Raw genomic sequence first — 16,120 nt, forward strand, 5'->3', positions numbered from 1 at the left:
AAGCTTTTCCAAAAGTAAACCAGAAAACATCCCATCTTCCCTAAACCAACTCTGTCATTCACTGCTTATATCAGTCGTATTACACTTAAAAATAAAGCTTCTTTATTGGCATCGATGGCTCCATGAAGAACTTTTAACATCTTTCCATCGCACAAAAGATTCTTTATAGTGAAAGATTATTAGAATGATCTTCACAGTAAGAAAACATGGTTCTTTTGAGAGCTGATCAATGAAAAATGGCATCGCTGCGAAAACCCCCTTTTGGAAGCTTTATTTTTACGAGTGCATTTATTTGCCATCTAATTATTGCAGAAATGTAAATCATCATCCAGTTTTATGGGGAGAAGAGAATTAAAGAAGGACAAACGCACACTGAAATGACTCGAACACTTCATCATGATGTGATCTGATCACACGCTGAACACAGATCAGTATTCCCGTCCATCTCGTGCCTCTGGGAATCACAGCACGGATTATGATGATTTTCCATTGAACACTGAGAGAAAATCCGTGTGACCCTCCCAAACTATTTCAATTACTGAGGCCAAAATCAACAACGCTTTTCAATTTCACACTCGGCAAACAGCCGGCGGCGGCCCGTCGTGAGTCTCGGTGAGAAACACAAGCCTGATTCTTTGTTTTTACCGACAGCTGAACTGTGAGAGATCTGGGAGGAGGATTTTCTGCATGTGGAAACCTGAGAACGAGAGAACTTCAGGATTCACAGCGACCCGAACACAATTAATATCCTGATCGTCTCCCTCCTGTGTGCTCATGTGATCAATACTCATCCAATCACACGCTGATTCCGATCATGAACACATTCAGACGAGACGGGCGTCACAGAGCGGCAGAGGACGAGTGAAGGTGAGAAGAGCTGAACAACACCTTCACAAAGAATAAAATTACACTTTTATTCAGCAAAGATGCATTAAATTGATCAAAAGTGACAGTAAAGACATTTCTAATGTTACACAAGATTCTATTTCAAATAAATACTGTTCTTTTGAACTTTCTATTCATCAAAGAATCCTGAAGAATAAAATGTATGACGGTTTCCACACTGTAAATTCAAATAGTATTCCTTACTATAAAAACACTAGTATGTTTACTTGATTTTAACCAAAATGTTGACTTTACTACAAATTTGTAATTGTTGCTGAAATTTTAGAACAGATAGTTCCCATAGCTAATGTAATTTGAGTAAAATTACAAAAAATTTTCAAGACATGCCAAGACATCCCTCCACACAGTGCAGAATCACACGGACTGAGGATTCAACGTTATGTTTGCAGAGTGGATCTACTTCGGTGAAATAAAAGTAAAAGCTATTCTTGAGTCTATTAATGGTTTGTTTACTTAGAAAACTTTTTTTTTTTTACTTACCATGATGGTGATTCATGTTCCCTTTGGTTGGGCACTTGGAACGTTGTCAAGAAATCAATAAATCAATAAATCATTGTTTGTGGTTTCAAAGGAAGAGAAGTAATAAAAAGATAATTTTTAACAGATGATCTGATTTCTAACTGAATGTTGTTTAGTTAATGTTTAATTTTCGTATTCAGTAGTAATGTTTTAAAATGTTTGTGCTAACACTATGTTATCAACATCTTGCTAAACTTTTAATTGAGTATCTGTAACAGTAACTTACAGCTGACCGCTTGAGCCACACACAGATCTCAACATTCAGCATGCAAACCACAAAAAAGGTGACAATAAAATTTTATTTAAAGTAAATTAAGTACTCTCTACGGTTCTTCTTTTAGTTAGTAGTACTCTCGTGTAAGTGAACTATACTAACAAAGCTTTTGTCAGTACAACATACTATTCTTCTTTCACTTTACTTGAAGAAAATGTGGAAACCGATTGCACATAGTTTTTTTAAGTCTACGTAGCATAAAATGGCAGATTAAAGCCATGTTGAGAATAATAGTATTTGAGATGTTTGCAGAACACAATACAACACTGTTAGTTAAATGGAATTTCTCGTGTAATCTTACTATTAAATCTTAAGTAAGATTAGTAAATATTCTAGAGTATGTTAACTAGAATTGACATTAAACTAACTTAATTTTCTTGGGAAGAGTTAGATTTCTTTACTTTTAATAGATTATTAACTTAACTTCAGTTTTCCCTTTAAGTTTGCGTTGCAAAAATAAGGCAATCGGTTTCCAAACTTTTTTTAAGTAAACTGAACTTGTTAGAATTTAACAGTGCACAGAAATCTGAAGCAGCGTGTGAATGATCTGAAGCGTCGAGAATCCACTGCTGCTCAGACACACACCTGTGATTCAGTCATGAAGATCATATAGTAAGTCATAATTTTGACTTTTTACGGCATATCGACAAATCAAAATTATGAGATAGTCAAAATTGACATACTAAGTCAATTATAACATGAAATCATACACTCTAAAAAATGCTGGGTTAAAAACAACCCAAGTTGGGTTGAAAATGGACAAACCCAGCAATTGGGTTGTTTTAACCCAGTGGTTGGGTTAAATGTTTGCCCAACCTGCTGGGTTGTTTTATTTAAACCAACTATTGTTTAAAATGAACCCAAAATAGTTGGGAAATTAAAATCCAGATGCAATTAGAGGCAACAATAATAGACAAAAGGTGAATGTTTATTAATAAGCTTTAATATTTTATTAATATAAATTTAATAGTTTAATAGTTTATTAATATAAATTTATTAATAAGAAGTTTAATAAATGTTTATTGTTTAATAATTATTCATTGAACATTAATAAATGTTCATTTCCAACATACTTTGGGTTCATTTTAATTAAGCAATACAGTAATTTTTAAACAATAGTTGAGTTAAATAAAACTACCCAGCAGGTTGGGCAAACATTTAACCCAACCTCTGGGTTAAAACAACCCATTCGCTGGGTTTGTCCATTTTCAACCCAACTTGGGTTGTTTTTAACCCAGCATTTTTTAGAGTGTAAGATTTCATAAGATCATCAGATATCATGAGATAAAGTCAAAAAAATGATGACATACTAAGTTATTATGAGATTAAAAAGTCAAAAATATGACAAAAAGTTAAAAATATGCCATTCTAAGACAAAATTTTGACTTATGTCGATGACAAATTGAAACTTTGAGAGTCTAAATTATGATGTACTAAATCATAATTATGACATAATCATAATCATGAGATAAAGTCAAAATTATGCCATAAAAATGTAAAAATGTGACGGTCATTTTGATTTATGTTTGATTTATGTCACAATCGAAGTCGAAATGATGTGTGTGTGTGTGTGTGTGTGTGTACTTGTTTATATTACACACACTTGTTTATTTGTCCCCACAATTCACAAAAACCCAACATGTGTGTGTGAGAGAGAGAGAGAATCAGATAGTGGCGTTGGTGTTTTATGTTGTTATAGTTTTATATGTATTTCAAGCTTTGGCAATATTTTTTATTATTTACAGTCATGCCAATAAAGCAATTTTTTTGGATTTTGAATTTGAATCGAATGGCGTTGGTGGAAATGTGTGTGTGTGGAAACCTTTGAGTCTCAGCCAGCACATGCTGAACACACGGAGAGACTCCAGTGGGACCAGATCACACACACACACACACACACACACACACACACACACACACACACACACACACGCACACACACACACACTGAACTGACGGAATCTGCTGCTCAAACAGACTGACAGCACGACTAACGCTGATGATGTTCATGTGAGACTGTATTTGTGTGTCGACGGCTGACAGTCACAACAAGCAAACAGCGACACGCTCTTGAGAGAAGCGACAGGAAAAGGAGGAGATCAAAGAGTCTTTCTTTGTGTTTTCCTTCCTTTTATCAGAGACTGACACGACACGCTCTCAACTGACTCTCATATCAATCACATCTATAAACACACACACACACACACACACACTGAGCGAGACGAAACTTCACGATTTAACACAAACCTCTGCGGCACAGAGAAAAGATTTAAAGAAGCTCAAGCCAACAAATCATCAGCAAATCATCATTTCAAAGAAGTGATTAGAGCATTAAACACAATTTGATTCACTTGAAAATGGTATAAAATGGGAAGTGTGTGTGTAATGATGCTGTGAAGGCAACAAAACAAATCTGAGTTGTTTTTTGCTGAAATCTTTCCTCTGCTGCAACTTTCTTTTGCATATTCAAACCTGCCAAATCAGGTTTTACATCAGTGCCATCAAACAGCTTGAACATGTACAAATGACACTTCAGAGAGGAAGATTATCAGCTCATAACTTAAACTTGTGCCTGATCCGCACACAACACATGACTTCAGAAGACTCAGAGTCAAATACGACTGTTCATGCTTTAAAGTCACGACGAAACAGTGCAAACGAATTATTGAAAAAGAAAAAGTCAGACGAGGACTTGGTTACTGTAGAGAGTCATTTTCACTGGAAGATGGAGTTATATTTTATATTTATATATTATACGTTCTGGCAAGGTTCTCTCAAAGGTATAAACAAACGTTCTTCCAGTAACGTTAATAGAACGTTCATTCAAAGTTGTCTTTAATCATGTTCTAAACACATTAACACAAAACATTATTCATGGAATGTTTTTTTTCTGAAATGTTTCAGTTGGATGTTCATCAAACATTTTTTAAATGTCACTACTTGTTTCAGAACGTTCAGAGAACATTCAAAACGTTCCCTTAATGTTTGAAATGGAATGTTTCCATAAAGGTGCAGTAAGCGATTTCTGTGAAACACTTTTGATATTTGAAATCACCAAAACAAACACGCCCCTACCCAAAAGGATATCTTGATAGCTCCGCCCCCAAATTCACAAACACGCTATGCAACACAGGCACCTCCCCCCTTAATGAGCGGACACGCCCCTTACTGCTGATTGGCTACAAGTGTGTTTGGTGCGATCCACTTTCAACAGCGTTTCTCAGAAATCACTTACTGCACCTTTAATCTTCACATAACCAAGAAAAAGCGTTTAAAAAGCCTGGATGTTTTGAACGTTCAGAGAACATTCAGAAATAACATTTTTATAACTTGTCAGCCTGGAAAACATTTACAAAATGGGGTTAATTTTCAGTTCATGACGACTTTAATAAAGTTCTGTGCATTTGAGGAGCTTTTAAAAAGAAAAGTGTGAATATTCTGGTAAATATCTTGTTTAATGTTCTAATTCACTTTGATTTTTGTCTGATCTATTATTTTAAAGTTTAGAGGGAAAGACAAAAACATGCCATATGCTATCAGTGTCTTGCGTCACACTTTCTGCCACAACATACTAAAAGATTGACGTTCATTCGCTGCTCGACTTCCAGTTTGAAGGCTGAACTGCAGTAATTATAATGTAGTTTGAGGCGGATCATTCATCATAAATGCACATATGTTGAGCTATTTTTGTTTTTACTCAAAACAGAATGAATCTTTCCGGGTTCTGATTCTGCTGTTGAATAACAAGTCGAGTCCCTTCAGACCGGCTCCTTCATGATCTCCTCGTTCAGGAATGTGTTAGAATCATAACGCTCTCTTATAAGTGCAGATATTGCAAGTAAGCGTATTAATCATGAATCTGTGCAGTGGTGTTATGAGCTGTCGGCTTCCAGCGGGTTTGAACAGCATCATGGCGGAGTCTAATTAAAGCGCTATCGGTGGCAGCGGCGCACGGTGATTAAACGAGTAAATTGAAACTCAAATTGAATCGGGAGTCCTTATTGTAAATGTCTGTAAAACTCCATATCACGTTGTTCAGGCTTGCATGAGTTATTCAGAGCTGAAAGCTGACGTGTGTCAGGACTAGATTGACTCTTCACTGCATCACTAAAACTTCTGAAGTCATTACAGCTTTATATCGGATCAATCTAATGATGAGTAGCCTATTAGTATCATTACTCCTTCACTACACAACAGCTAAGTTCAGTGTACTAAAGGCGGTTAGACTTCGTATCTTTACTGTGCAACAGAAAAAAGGATTTTCTTTACACAGAACACCCTTTGAAATGTAGTTTAAAGGGGTGGTTAATTATGATTTCACTTTTTTAACTTCAGTTAGTGTGTAATGTTGCTGTTTGATCATAAACAACATCTGCAAAGTTACGACACTCAAAGTTCAATGCAAAGGGAGATATTTTCTTTTATAGAAATCGCTTTTTAAATGCTTGGTAGGGACTACAACGAGCTTCTTCCTGGGTTGATGACATCACTAACCCTAAAATTTACATAAACCCCGCCCCCGAGAACACACAACAAAGGGGGCGGGGCCATGTTGGGCTGCTTTAGAGAAGAGTAAGAGTTGTTGTAGTCGAGTGTTGTTGTCATGCCGTCATTTTACGCCGGACTGCTTCACAAACGAGGGTCAATTCAACACAAAAGATGAACATGACGGCACATGCTAGTGGATGAGTTGAATCAACTCCACAGCAACTACATCAATTTATCCACTAACCATTCAGAAACGTCTAAAAGTTGTAACTTCTTCCTGAGTCTCTCCATCAGTGTCGACTCCGGTTTGAACAATGTAAGGCTGAACACTTTCCTCATTTTGGCTGCGTGAGATTCTCCAGCTTTGTTGTTGTTGAGCTGTTAAAGCTCCGCCCTCTTCTGGAAAGCGGAGCTCATTTGCATTTAAAGGGACACACACAAAAACAGCACGTTTTTGCTCACACCCAAATAGGGGCAAATTTGACAAACTATAATAAATGATCTGTGGGGGATTTTGAGTTGAAACTTCAACAACAGCATTTATTTGAAATAAAATATTTTGTAACATTATAAACATCTTTACTGTCACTTTTGATCAATTTATTGCTTCATTACTGAATAAAAGTAAAATAAAATCTGACTTCAATATTTTAAATGTTTTATTTAATTCATGTTTTAGATGTCTAAAGCATGATGTCACACACAGAAATGCCTAAAAAATTAATTTGACCAAAAATTAATTTTTAAGTGTCACCCCTATTCCTCTACAGGTCATTCTGTGGAGCTGTTGCTTTAAGCGCAGTGGCACACTTTACCCCCGTCTCCCGTTATTGTCATCTGTACTGGAATAGCCTTTTAGAGTCAAACTCTCCACTCCGATAACTCTGATCCACCAGCACAGAGAGAGAGAGAGAGATTAGATGGAGACGGACACACTGCAGACTGAATCACACAGAGCCATTATCTCATCATGTCACAGTAAATCGAGGCAGACAGAGTGAATCAGACTGCACCGGAGGAACGGACACTGACCGTGATCTTATTACTGGACGTGCTGATGGCCGTCGTGGGTGTTTCTACTGCTGGATGCTGTGATGTTACTGGTGGGCGGCATAATAACTGACCACAGCTCATCTGCATGAAGTCAAATGAAGAGAGACAGAAACACACACACACACAGCTCTGCTCTTGTTCAAACCTGTCCAGACAAACAGTAACTGATTGGCTTCCCGCTGTGGCCTCTGCGGGTCATTTGCATATGCTAATGAGATGGTCGTCAGCTCATGGTCCAGCAGCAGATGTGGACAGATGTCCAGAAACACACACATCTGCTCCTCTGATCTGCAGCATCAGTCACAAAAATCATCAACACAAATGATAAAACTCACACTGTAATCATGTGGTTCAGACAGAAAAATAAATAGAATAAAATAGAATAAAACACCCTGATGAACAGAAGCACAGTGTAGTTGTGTTCTACCTTAAAGGGTTAGTTCCCAAAAATGAAGATTCTGTCATCATTTACTCTTCCTCATGTTGCTCCAAGACTTTTCATAATTGAAATATAAATCAAGATATTTTTAATGAAATCTGAGATTTCTGTCTCTCCATTGAAAAGTCTGTTCACCAAAGAGATCGTTATATAAATCTGCACTTCTTTTTCATCCCTCTTTCCTTTTTCAAATTTAGACTATTTACTCTATGATCTTTTGATCTACAGACATTAGATTTAATTTATCATTTTATTTTAATTTCAGAATTATTATGTTCAAAATTTATATACAAAATGCAGCCCCAGTGTACAGTCTCACAGAACAAAATTAGTAATTTGAGACAAATTTAAAATAAAATAAAATAAAAATTCATAATTTCATGTTTAAAGCCACAGTTCACTTTCAGGTCAAAATGGACCCGAATGGTTGCATCTCTTATATGTTTTATTTTAAAAATCTGAAAAAAATAAAAATAAATGATGTGTATTTTGACAGTTTTAACACACATCCAAAGTTTCATCGTCGTACTAAAACTATGTATTGAAAATAAATAAATAATGTACCTCTGGGTCAAAATGGAGGGTTAAAAACAAGATAATGCATAAAATAATGTTTCATTCTTTAATTTACATTAGTTAATGTGAACTAACAATGAACATTTATTTACATTTAAACTGTTAAAGTTAAATGCAACTAACGTGAACAAACAATGGCCAATGAAATGTACTTTTATTAAATAACATAATATACTGCTCATTGTTAGTTCATGCATTAATTACTGTTAACAAATGAGACCTTATTGTATAAAATCAATCCTCCTTCATGACTATATTAATAAATCAACATTACTAATTAAATAGTTATACGTATCTACATGATGTTTTTCCCCATGATAAATAATTTTACTTTGGGCATCGAGTGGCGACAGTGTAAAATCAGATGCAAAGCCAGAGAAGATGCTCTGATCTTCATGTGAGCAGCTTGAACTTCAAAGAGCAGCTTCCTCTGACACCTCACTGAGATCGATCTCATCTGTAAATGAACCCTTCACCCTAAAATCAAACCCAGTCATGAGAAAACTCTGACAGATATCAGAGAAGAAGAATCAAGCACTGATTCCACACGAGACAACTAGAATCTGACCAGTTACAAACTCTGCTGATTCAACAACATCACAGAAGCACTTCAGACACTTTATTATCACTGTGAATGATGAAATACAGCACACGACGCCAGATCAAACTCCTCTGAACTTCAGCTTCATCTAAATGAAAAACAGAATATTTACCCTAATTCTATTGGCAATATAAAACTAACCAAGATATGTAAATATTGCAATGGTTTTAAATGCTTTATATTGGGTCAGCAGGCCAGTTTCACACCCGTCTCACAACTCAAACATGCCACGTGATGTTTAAATAAAGTCTTTCAGTAGCAAACACACTGATGAGTTCAGTTCATGTACATCAATCACTGAACGGCCCATTTCACTGAATCCATTCAAAACAATTAAATGAATCATTTAAAAATGTTAATTGAAATGCCATTTAACAGTAAAAATATAGTTAAATATTGCTATTTAGAACTATGTTGTTCAATTGGTGAATATTATTAAATAATCTTCTGTTCAAAGAGTGTGGAAAACATGCTTTGATTATTTAAACTAAATACTGTGGGTGTGTACTTTATATCAGGGGTTCTCGAGGGCCTCTTTCCTGCAGAGTTTGACTTACAACCTTGAACAAACTCATCTGTCTGTAGCTTTCTAATAATCCCGAAGAGCTTAATTAGCAGGTTCAGGTGTGTTTGATTAGAGCTGGAGCTAAACTCTGCAGGACAGTGGCCCTCGAGGACCAGAGCTGAGAACATTTGATATATATCTCACATCAGATGGCTTAAAAAAGTATGAAAAACGCTTTGTAACTGGTTTGCTCAGATTTCTTTCAGTGCTCCAGTGAGAATGATTCAATCACAGCAGGTGTTTTGGAGTAACGACACTAAAGACTACATAAATTTAAATGTAATCATGCAAATTAATGTGCATTGAGAGTACTTTACAAACAAATCAGCTGTGCAAATGAGAAACAAAATCAGCGCAATCATTGCACTGATCTGCCTCCGTTTCAGCATCTCATTAACTCTTTCCCCGCCAGCGTTTTTTAAAAAAGTTGCCAGCCGGTGCCACATTTCTGATCATTTTCACACAAATTTCATTGCACCCAGAATACTTTGTTGTGTCAAAAGAGCCTCTTCTTTTAAACAGAAAAAAACTTTTTTATTCTAGACTACTATGTGCATAAGCAATGCTTTTATCGCTTGTTTCTGCTTCTTTTTTTGCTTGTGTTTTGATATGGAGATTCTGAAGAAGATGTGTAATAGCGCCCCCTACCATATAACAGTGAAAACATGGAAAGCTGGATAATTCCATCAATGCCAGGGAAAGAGGGACAGAAACATATGTGCCATGGTGACGCAACAAAGGGGGCGATAGAGTTTCCTTTAAATATTTCTGACAGAAATGCAGATTTCTCGGATCAACTAGAGATGAAAAATCATATATATTCTAAGATTTTTCTTCTGGAAGAGAAAACTGACCAAGGCTGAAATTACAACTCGAGCTTGTATGGCATGCGTACGATTGATGAGTGAAATGTTGCGTATATCCAGAAGAGTTTGTGTTCTTGCGTACACAAGTATGTTTTGGGCCTCAGACTTCATCATCCTCCAAGAGGAACCAAATGTGATTTTATGCATTTAGTGAGACTTTTGTACAAAATGCAAAAGTGGAAGACAGAGACGTAATAACACGCAAGTAGAAGAATGACATTTCACTGGATACTTTAAAAATAAAACACTTTTTGCCATCTTCACAGTAAAGTGACATCATCTCTCATGCACTTTTCCAGAGACAAACATCAGCTCTCATCCAAACCCTAGTGTGCGACCTTGACGTCTACATAGGGACCTTCATTCGACCTTCACCAGAGACTGACTCAATTATTGGTCATGTTAACAACTCAATACTTTAATGAACAAACAATACACACACACACACACACACACACACACACACACACACACACACACACACACACACACACACAGGACTTCATTCATGAAACTTTCGTAAATAAATTTGGAGTAAATTGTGCATAAAATGAACCTTACCAAAAACTCTTCTCCAGATTTACAAACAGATTTGATAGTTAAACATATGTTAATGAACTCCTTTGGTTTTAATGAGAAAAAAAAAAAAAAAATCACTTCGTTTTAGAACCGGGAATCTCTTACATCCTAATAAATAGTCCATCAGGCGCACGTATTTATTAACTAATGCACACTCATTTATAGGAAAAATTAGAACACATTTATAATTTTAATATCATATCATTATTATTGTAATAATAATAATCTCGTCCATGAATTACACAGTTGAATATGCTACGTGAACTACATGTATGTTGTGGAATCTATTGTAGAGCTCTGTAATTCAATGCAAAATGTTCACCCCTGCTGGTAACTTAATTCTTATGATAAAACTAACTCCTAGTAATAAATCAAGGCTGTTGCACAACTCTAGTAAGAACAGAAGCTCTATAATGTAATTATAAAGCTGAAAAATGACGGTCAGCTATAATTGTAATTGTTCACTGGGTTTAGGATCAGAGCTCATGTTTCTGCTCTATAATTAAAAATTTCTACCTAGTAATAAATGAATTGTAGATCATTATACTAGCAACACAGAACATCCAAAAACAAACCCTTCATATCTAGTAAAAATTGAATTATAGAGCCGTCGTAGAGTATAAATTAAATTATAGAGCTCTTTAATTTAATTGTTACTAGTAAAAATATAATTATGACGAGTAACGCTGGAACGTTTTTATGCTGAAACGGCCTTCCATATGTGTGTCGTTGTTTGAGATGTTTCCTCGGTCAAGTCAAGGTTCTTAACTACCATCACACATTTATAAACTCACCCAGCAGCACTAATGATCTGTGGGCGGCTGCTAAAACTCAATCCTCCTACATGAGAATAAAGCGAAAGACGTCGTTCTTCGCCACGCTCGAGAATTACTGCACGAGATCACAACTGAACACATCATCTGACTCAGAAATGATACGCTTCTAGAGCAACAATCAGCTTATTTTGTGTCTGTAGCTCATTTTCAGATGATCTTTAAAAATAAAGAAAATATCAATAGGTACCAAACTACCATTTACTGCCAAAACCGCTGCCATTTTCAGAGCTTTCATAAAATTTTCAGTTCACTGTAAAAAGTATGAAAAATATACCTACTTAACTAATATATAGTAAACGAAATACAGTACATGAAATAGGCAATATGTCCAAATTTGTAAAACATAATCGTACCCAAATGACCTACAACTTCCAGCGAGATTCTAAAATGCACATCTGATGAACACTTTAATATCCCGGGAGGCCACGGAAACGTAGTTTTGAATGGCAGTGAAACAATGCAGATGTGGTCACATGACAATAGCTATGTTTCCATCCAACTATTTTAAATGTGCATTGTGGGATATCGCATAAAATAACGACAGATTGCAACACCAAGATGCGCATAAATGTAAAAATGCACATTAAAAAAACGTATCAATTCAGCTCAATTGAGGCAGATACATTTTTTATCCGATAAGTTACCGAATAAGTCCCTTAATGCACAACAATAAATGCATGTGACTTGGCCTCAGCAGAGGCTGTGATTGGATAACTGGGCTAACCAGCAGACCAATGGCATTGCAGCATCTCAAATGTTGGTTTGGTGGTTCTGAAACAACATGTTCTCCAACCAATACACTTATAGGTCGTTTGTCACTTCCCTGAAATACGACCCATAGGAGCGTTTGCTAAAGTTGCGCCCCTATTGACAACAGGACACTTTCATTTTAATGCATTGTTCCCTTTTATCTGCGTCATATTTCGGGTTTCTCATAGCTCAATTGGTAGAGCATTGCAAAATATAACAATATGCAATCATGCGATTGTGGGTTCGATCCCAAGGAACGCATGTGCTCAGAAAGTGTGTATGCACTATAAATCACTAAGGGTAGGTTTAGGGGTGGGGTGGTCATTAATAAAAAAAAGATTTTTGCTAATTGGAAATAGGACAAAAGGTGTAAAAGTCCACACATTGCATTTAAATGAACACGCATTTTGATTGGTAACGACGGTCATACGTCATTTCATGACGACAGACGTAACACGACACTGTCATTATTTTTACGCCAGCTAGAGGGCGCATGACTTTAAAACGTAAATATAGGTCGTAAAAAGATGCTTGAAAAAAATGACCCATAGGGTCATTTTTTGGAGGAGGACAGTCTCTTCTGAAACACCGAGTCAAAGTCTGTCATCAGAATGATTTGGTTTAATTCCTCCAGAAGCGTCTCACATGATTTGGTTCTCAAACACCAGCATCCGAACGCAAGATCACATGACAGCGTTTATTGTGTTTCGTCTGACGCTCTGAGACAAACTCATTTATGATGGAGGAGAAAAGAGCCCAATTGCAGCAACTTACATTTTTATTGCAGATATTTTGCGCCAATTTCCAGGAAGTGGCGATTTTGTTCTCTTGAACACATGGGATGGAAACGCTGCTTTATTCGCAAATGTTTTATGCGATATTACAATTTTGCGACATTGGACGGAAACATAGCTAATGACAACATGGCAGGTATTTCATCCGGATTTCTTTGATTCATACTTCATTTTTAATGGTCTCAAAGTTAATTTCCCATCAAATGCAGTACATAGTATGAGATTTCAGACGCACCTCTTGTCTTGTTCAGTATTTTTGTTTGTTTCCCAGTATCTAAACCTCATCCAGAGAATACGTCTTGGATAAAAAGTCAATACAAACTAAATTTAGTCAACTTAATGCTAAGTTGCCAACAAATTTCTCTGAAAACAAGTCTCAATCCTACACAGTGTCTCACTGTTACTGGAACGCAGGACAAAAATGCTGAAGAAGAAAATGATTTTCGTAACCACAGTACAGAATAATGGCAGTAATTTCGACATGACACAACTTTCTGCATTTGAATGCGTCACATGCTACACGCCCAGTGTGACCTAAAGATCGCTACACACTCAGGCTGGTGGGGTAGTTAAGTCTGTTTTTGCCTATGAGTTCCTCAGTTCATGTTGTAGAACGCTACTCCATGTCTGCTGCATCTCCTCTGAGGCGTCCAGTGTAATGCCCTGAAGAAGAAACGACACTGTGCTGCCGCGGCTGTGAGTTTCGAATAGCACGGCAGGAAACAGATGTGTCACTCGAGAGAAATGTGGAGACGAGTTCAGAGAACAGATCAAACATCGTCCCATACCTGGACCGAAGCATGCATTTCATCTGTTCTTACGGCAGCTGGAACCCACAGTCTGGCTGCACGTCTTGGCACCAACGGGTGACGCCTCCCTCTCCGTTTCCTCATTTGTCGCTTCAGTCCAGGGGTTGAATCCGTAAAAGCACCTCCCATCTTTATTCTGGACGGCTAGGCTCCCCTGTACTAAGCTCCCAGTGCTGTTGCACTTCTTGGCCAGCGGCGGCGCCAGCGAGTCGGGCGGGTGCAGAGAGGTCAGAGAGAAGCTACTCAGGTTATCCGACAACTGTTCAGGATTACCGGCCTGACCGAGTCCTCCAGGACTAACTCCCATGTCCTCGTCGGAGGGTTCTGCGGAGTCCTGTCGGATCCAGTTAGGGCTTGTGCAGTCACTGTATTTGCCCTGACTCCTCTGCTGCCCCCTGGTGGCCTGGAGGTTGAGCGCAGTCTGTGAAGTATGAGGTCTCTGTGTGAGTTCTGGAGGGGGAATGTGGGTTCTGCAGATTAAAGGCAGCGTCGGATCTCCTGGCGGGGAGACGCCCTCCTCCAGCGTGGTCTGCAGGCTGCCCACGGAACTGCCCGTGGCCAGAGAGGAGTTACTGTGGGATGTCTGCAGTAAGAAACAACAAAAGAGTCACTGGAAGGAGAAACAAACCAGCATCACAGCAAAGGGATAAGCAGGTAGAAGTGTAAAACTGGTTGACGTCTGATCGGTGGGTTTTACTCAACTTACAGGGAGCCAAGCATGCCTGAAGTCAAAGTCTGTCTACACGAGACCCCTTCATCCTTATTTTGGCTTCTAGACACTTGACTGTAAGTCCTGATTATGTTGTACGTGTGCCGTGTCTTACCTGTGAGCACATGACCCTGCTGTTGGCCCCTGGGGACCTAAGAGAAGCCCACGAGGCTGGAGATGCATGTCTGGAGCCCGGCTGGGCCGCTCCGGTGGCTGGGCTGCCCTGGGGGATCGCAGCGGTGGTGGGGTGGAAGAACTCCGCTGGGAGATGAAAGAGAGGTGAAGATGTCTGGCTGTCTCCTCCACTAACATCTGCCACACACACAAACCATCAGCTGAACACAACAGGTGTTTCATTTCAGTTAGTTGTGCAAAACTACTTCTTTTCAAAATGTGACTAGTTGTGCGTTTACATTAACACATCGTAACTGTTCTTTGAAGGAGGTTCTTTCACAAAACCAGATTTAAAAAAAAAAAAAAAGACAAGTCTAACCAGAAAGTTTGAAGTAGTTTTAATAGCCTTTGGCTTTTAATGCCATGAGGTCTCTCAGACAAACAGATAAACAGATTGCAAGGTTCTGGGTGGTTGCAAGGTTGTTTGGTCTGGTTGCAAGACGTTAACTAGGTTGTTCTGTGTTGCTGTTAGAAGTTTGCTATATGGTTGCTGGGGTGTTGCAAGGGTGTTCTGACCATTTTCCAAAGCATTGGTATGGTGTTGTATGTGGTTGCATGCTTCTTACTAGGGTGTTGGTATTGTTAGGGTGTTCTGGGTGGGTGTTAGGGTGATCTGGAGGGTTGTGAAAGTGTTGCTACTGGTTGCCTGGTTAATATGGGTGGTTGCTATGGAGTTGCTAAGGTGTTATGGGTGGTTGCTAGAGTGTTGCTATGAAGAAGGTATGGCACTCTGGATGGTTGCAAGAGTGTTTGGTTTGGTTGCAAGATGTTAACTAGGTTGGTCTATGTTGCTGTTATAAGTTTGCTATACGGTTGCTGGGGTGTTCTGACCATTTTCCAAGGCGTTGCTATGCAGTTGCTATGGTGTTGTACATGGTTGCAAGCTTCTTACTAGGGTGTTGGCATTGTTAGGGTGTTCTGGATGGCTGTGAAAGTGTTGCTGCTGGTTGCCTGGTTATCCCGGGTGGTTGCTATGGAGTTGCTAAGGTGTTATGGTTGGTTGCTAGGTTGTTGTTATGGAGATGGTAGGTCACTTTGAGTGGTTGCAAAGTTGTTTGGTCTGGTTGCAAGACGTTAACTAGGTTGTTCTGTGTTGCTGTTAGAAGTTTGCTATATGGTTGCTGGGGTGTTGCTAGGGTGTTCTGGCCATTTTCCAAGGCGTTGCTATGCAGTTGCTATGGT

The 16,120-nt window shown here is 38.2% G+C and overlaps 1 protein-coding gene across 1 annotated transcript in view; it reads right to left on the reverse strand.

Moving 5' to 3' along the window:
- Positions 1–12,895: 12,895 nt before the first annotated feature.
- Positions 12,896–16,120, reverse strand: part of LOC125274417 (voltage-dependent T-type calcium channel subunit alpha-1I-like) — a 55,044-nt gene continuing 51,819 nt past the window's right edge. The window contains exons 34-35 of the mRNA XM_048200824.1: positions 14,880–15,076; positions 12,896–14,638 (exon numbers count right to left, since the gene is read on the reverse strand). Coding sequence (XP_048056781.1) covers positions 14,054–14,638; positions 14,880–15,076 — 782 coding nt within the window. The 3' untranslated portion in view covers positions 12,896–14,053. The remainder of the gene's footprint in view (positions 14,639–14,879; positions 15,077–16,120) is intronic.

The sequence above is a fragment of the Megalobrama amblycephala genome, linkage group LG8, assembly GCF_018812025.1.
Source record: "Megalobrama amblycephala isolate DHTTF-2021 linkage group LG8, ASM1881202v1, whole genome shotgun sequence".
NCBI classification, from domain to species: domain Eukaryota; kingdom Metazoa; phylum Chordata; class Actinopteri; order Cypriniformes; family Xenocyprididae; genus Megalobrama; species Megalobrama amblycephala.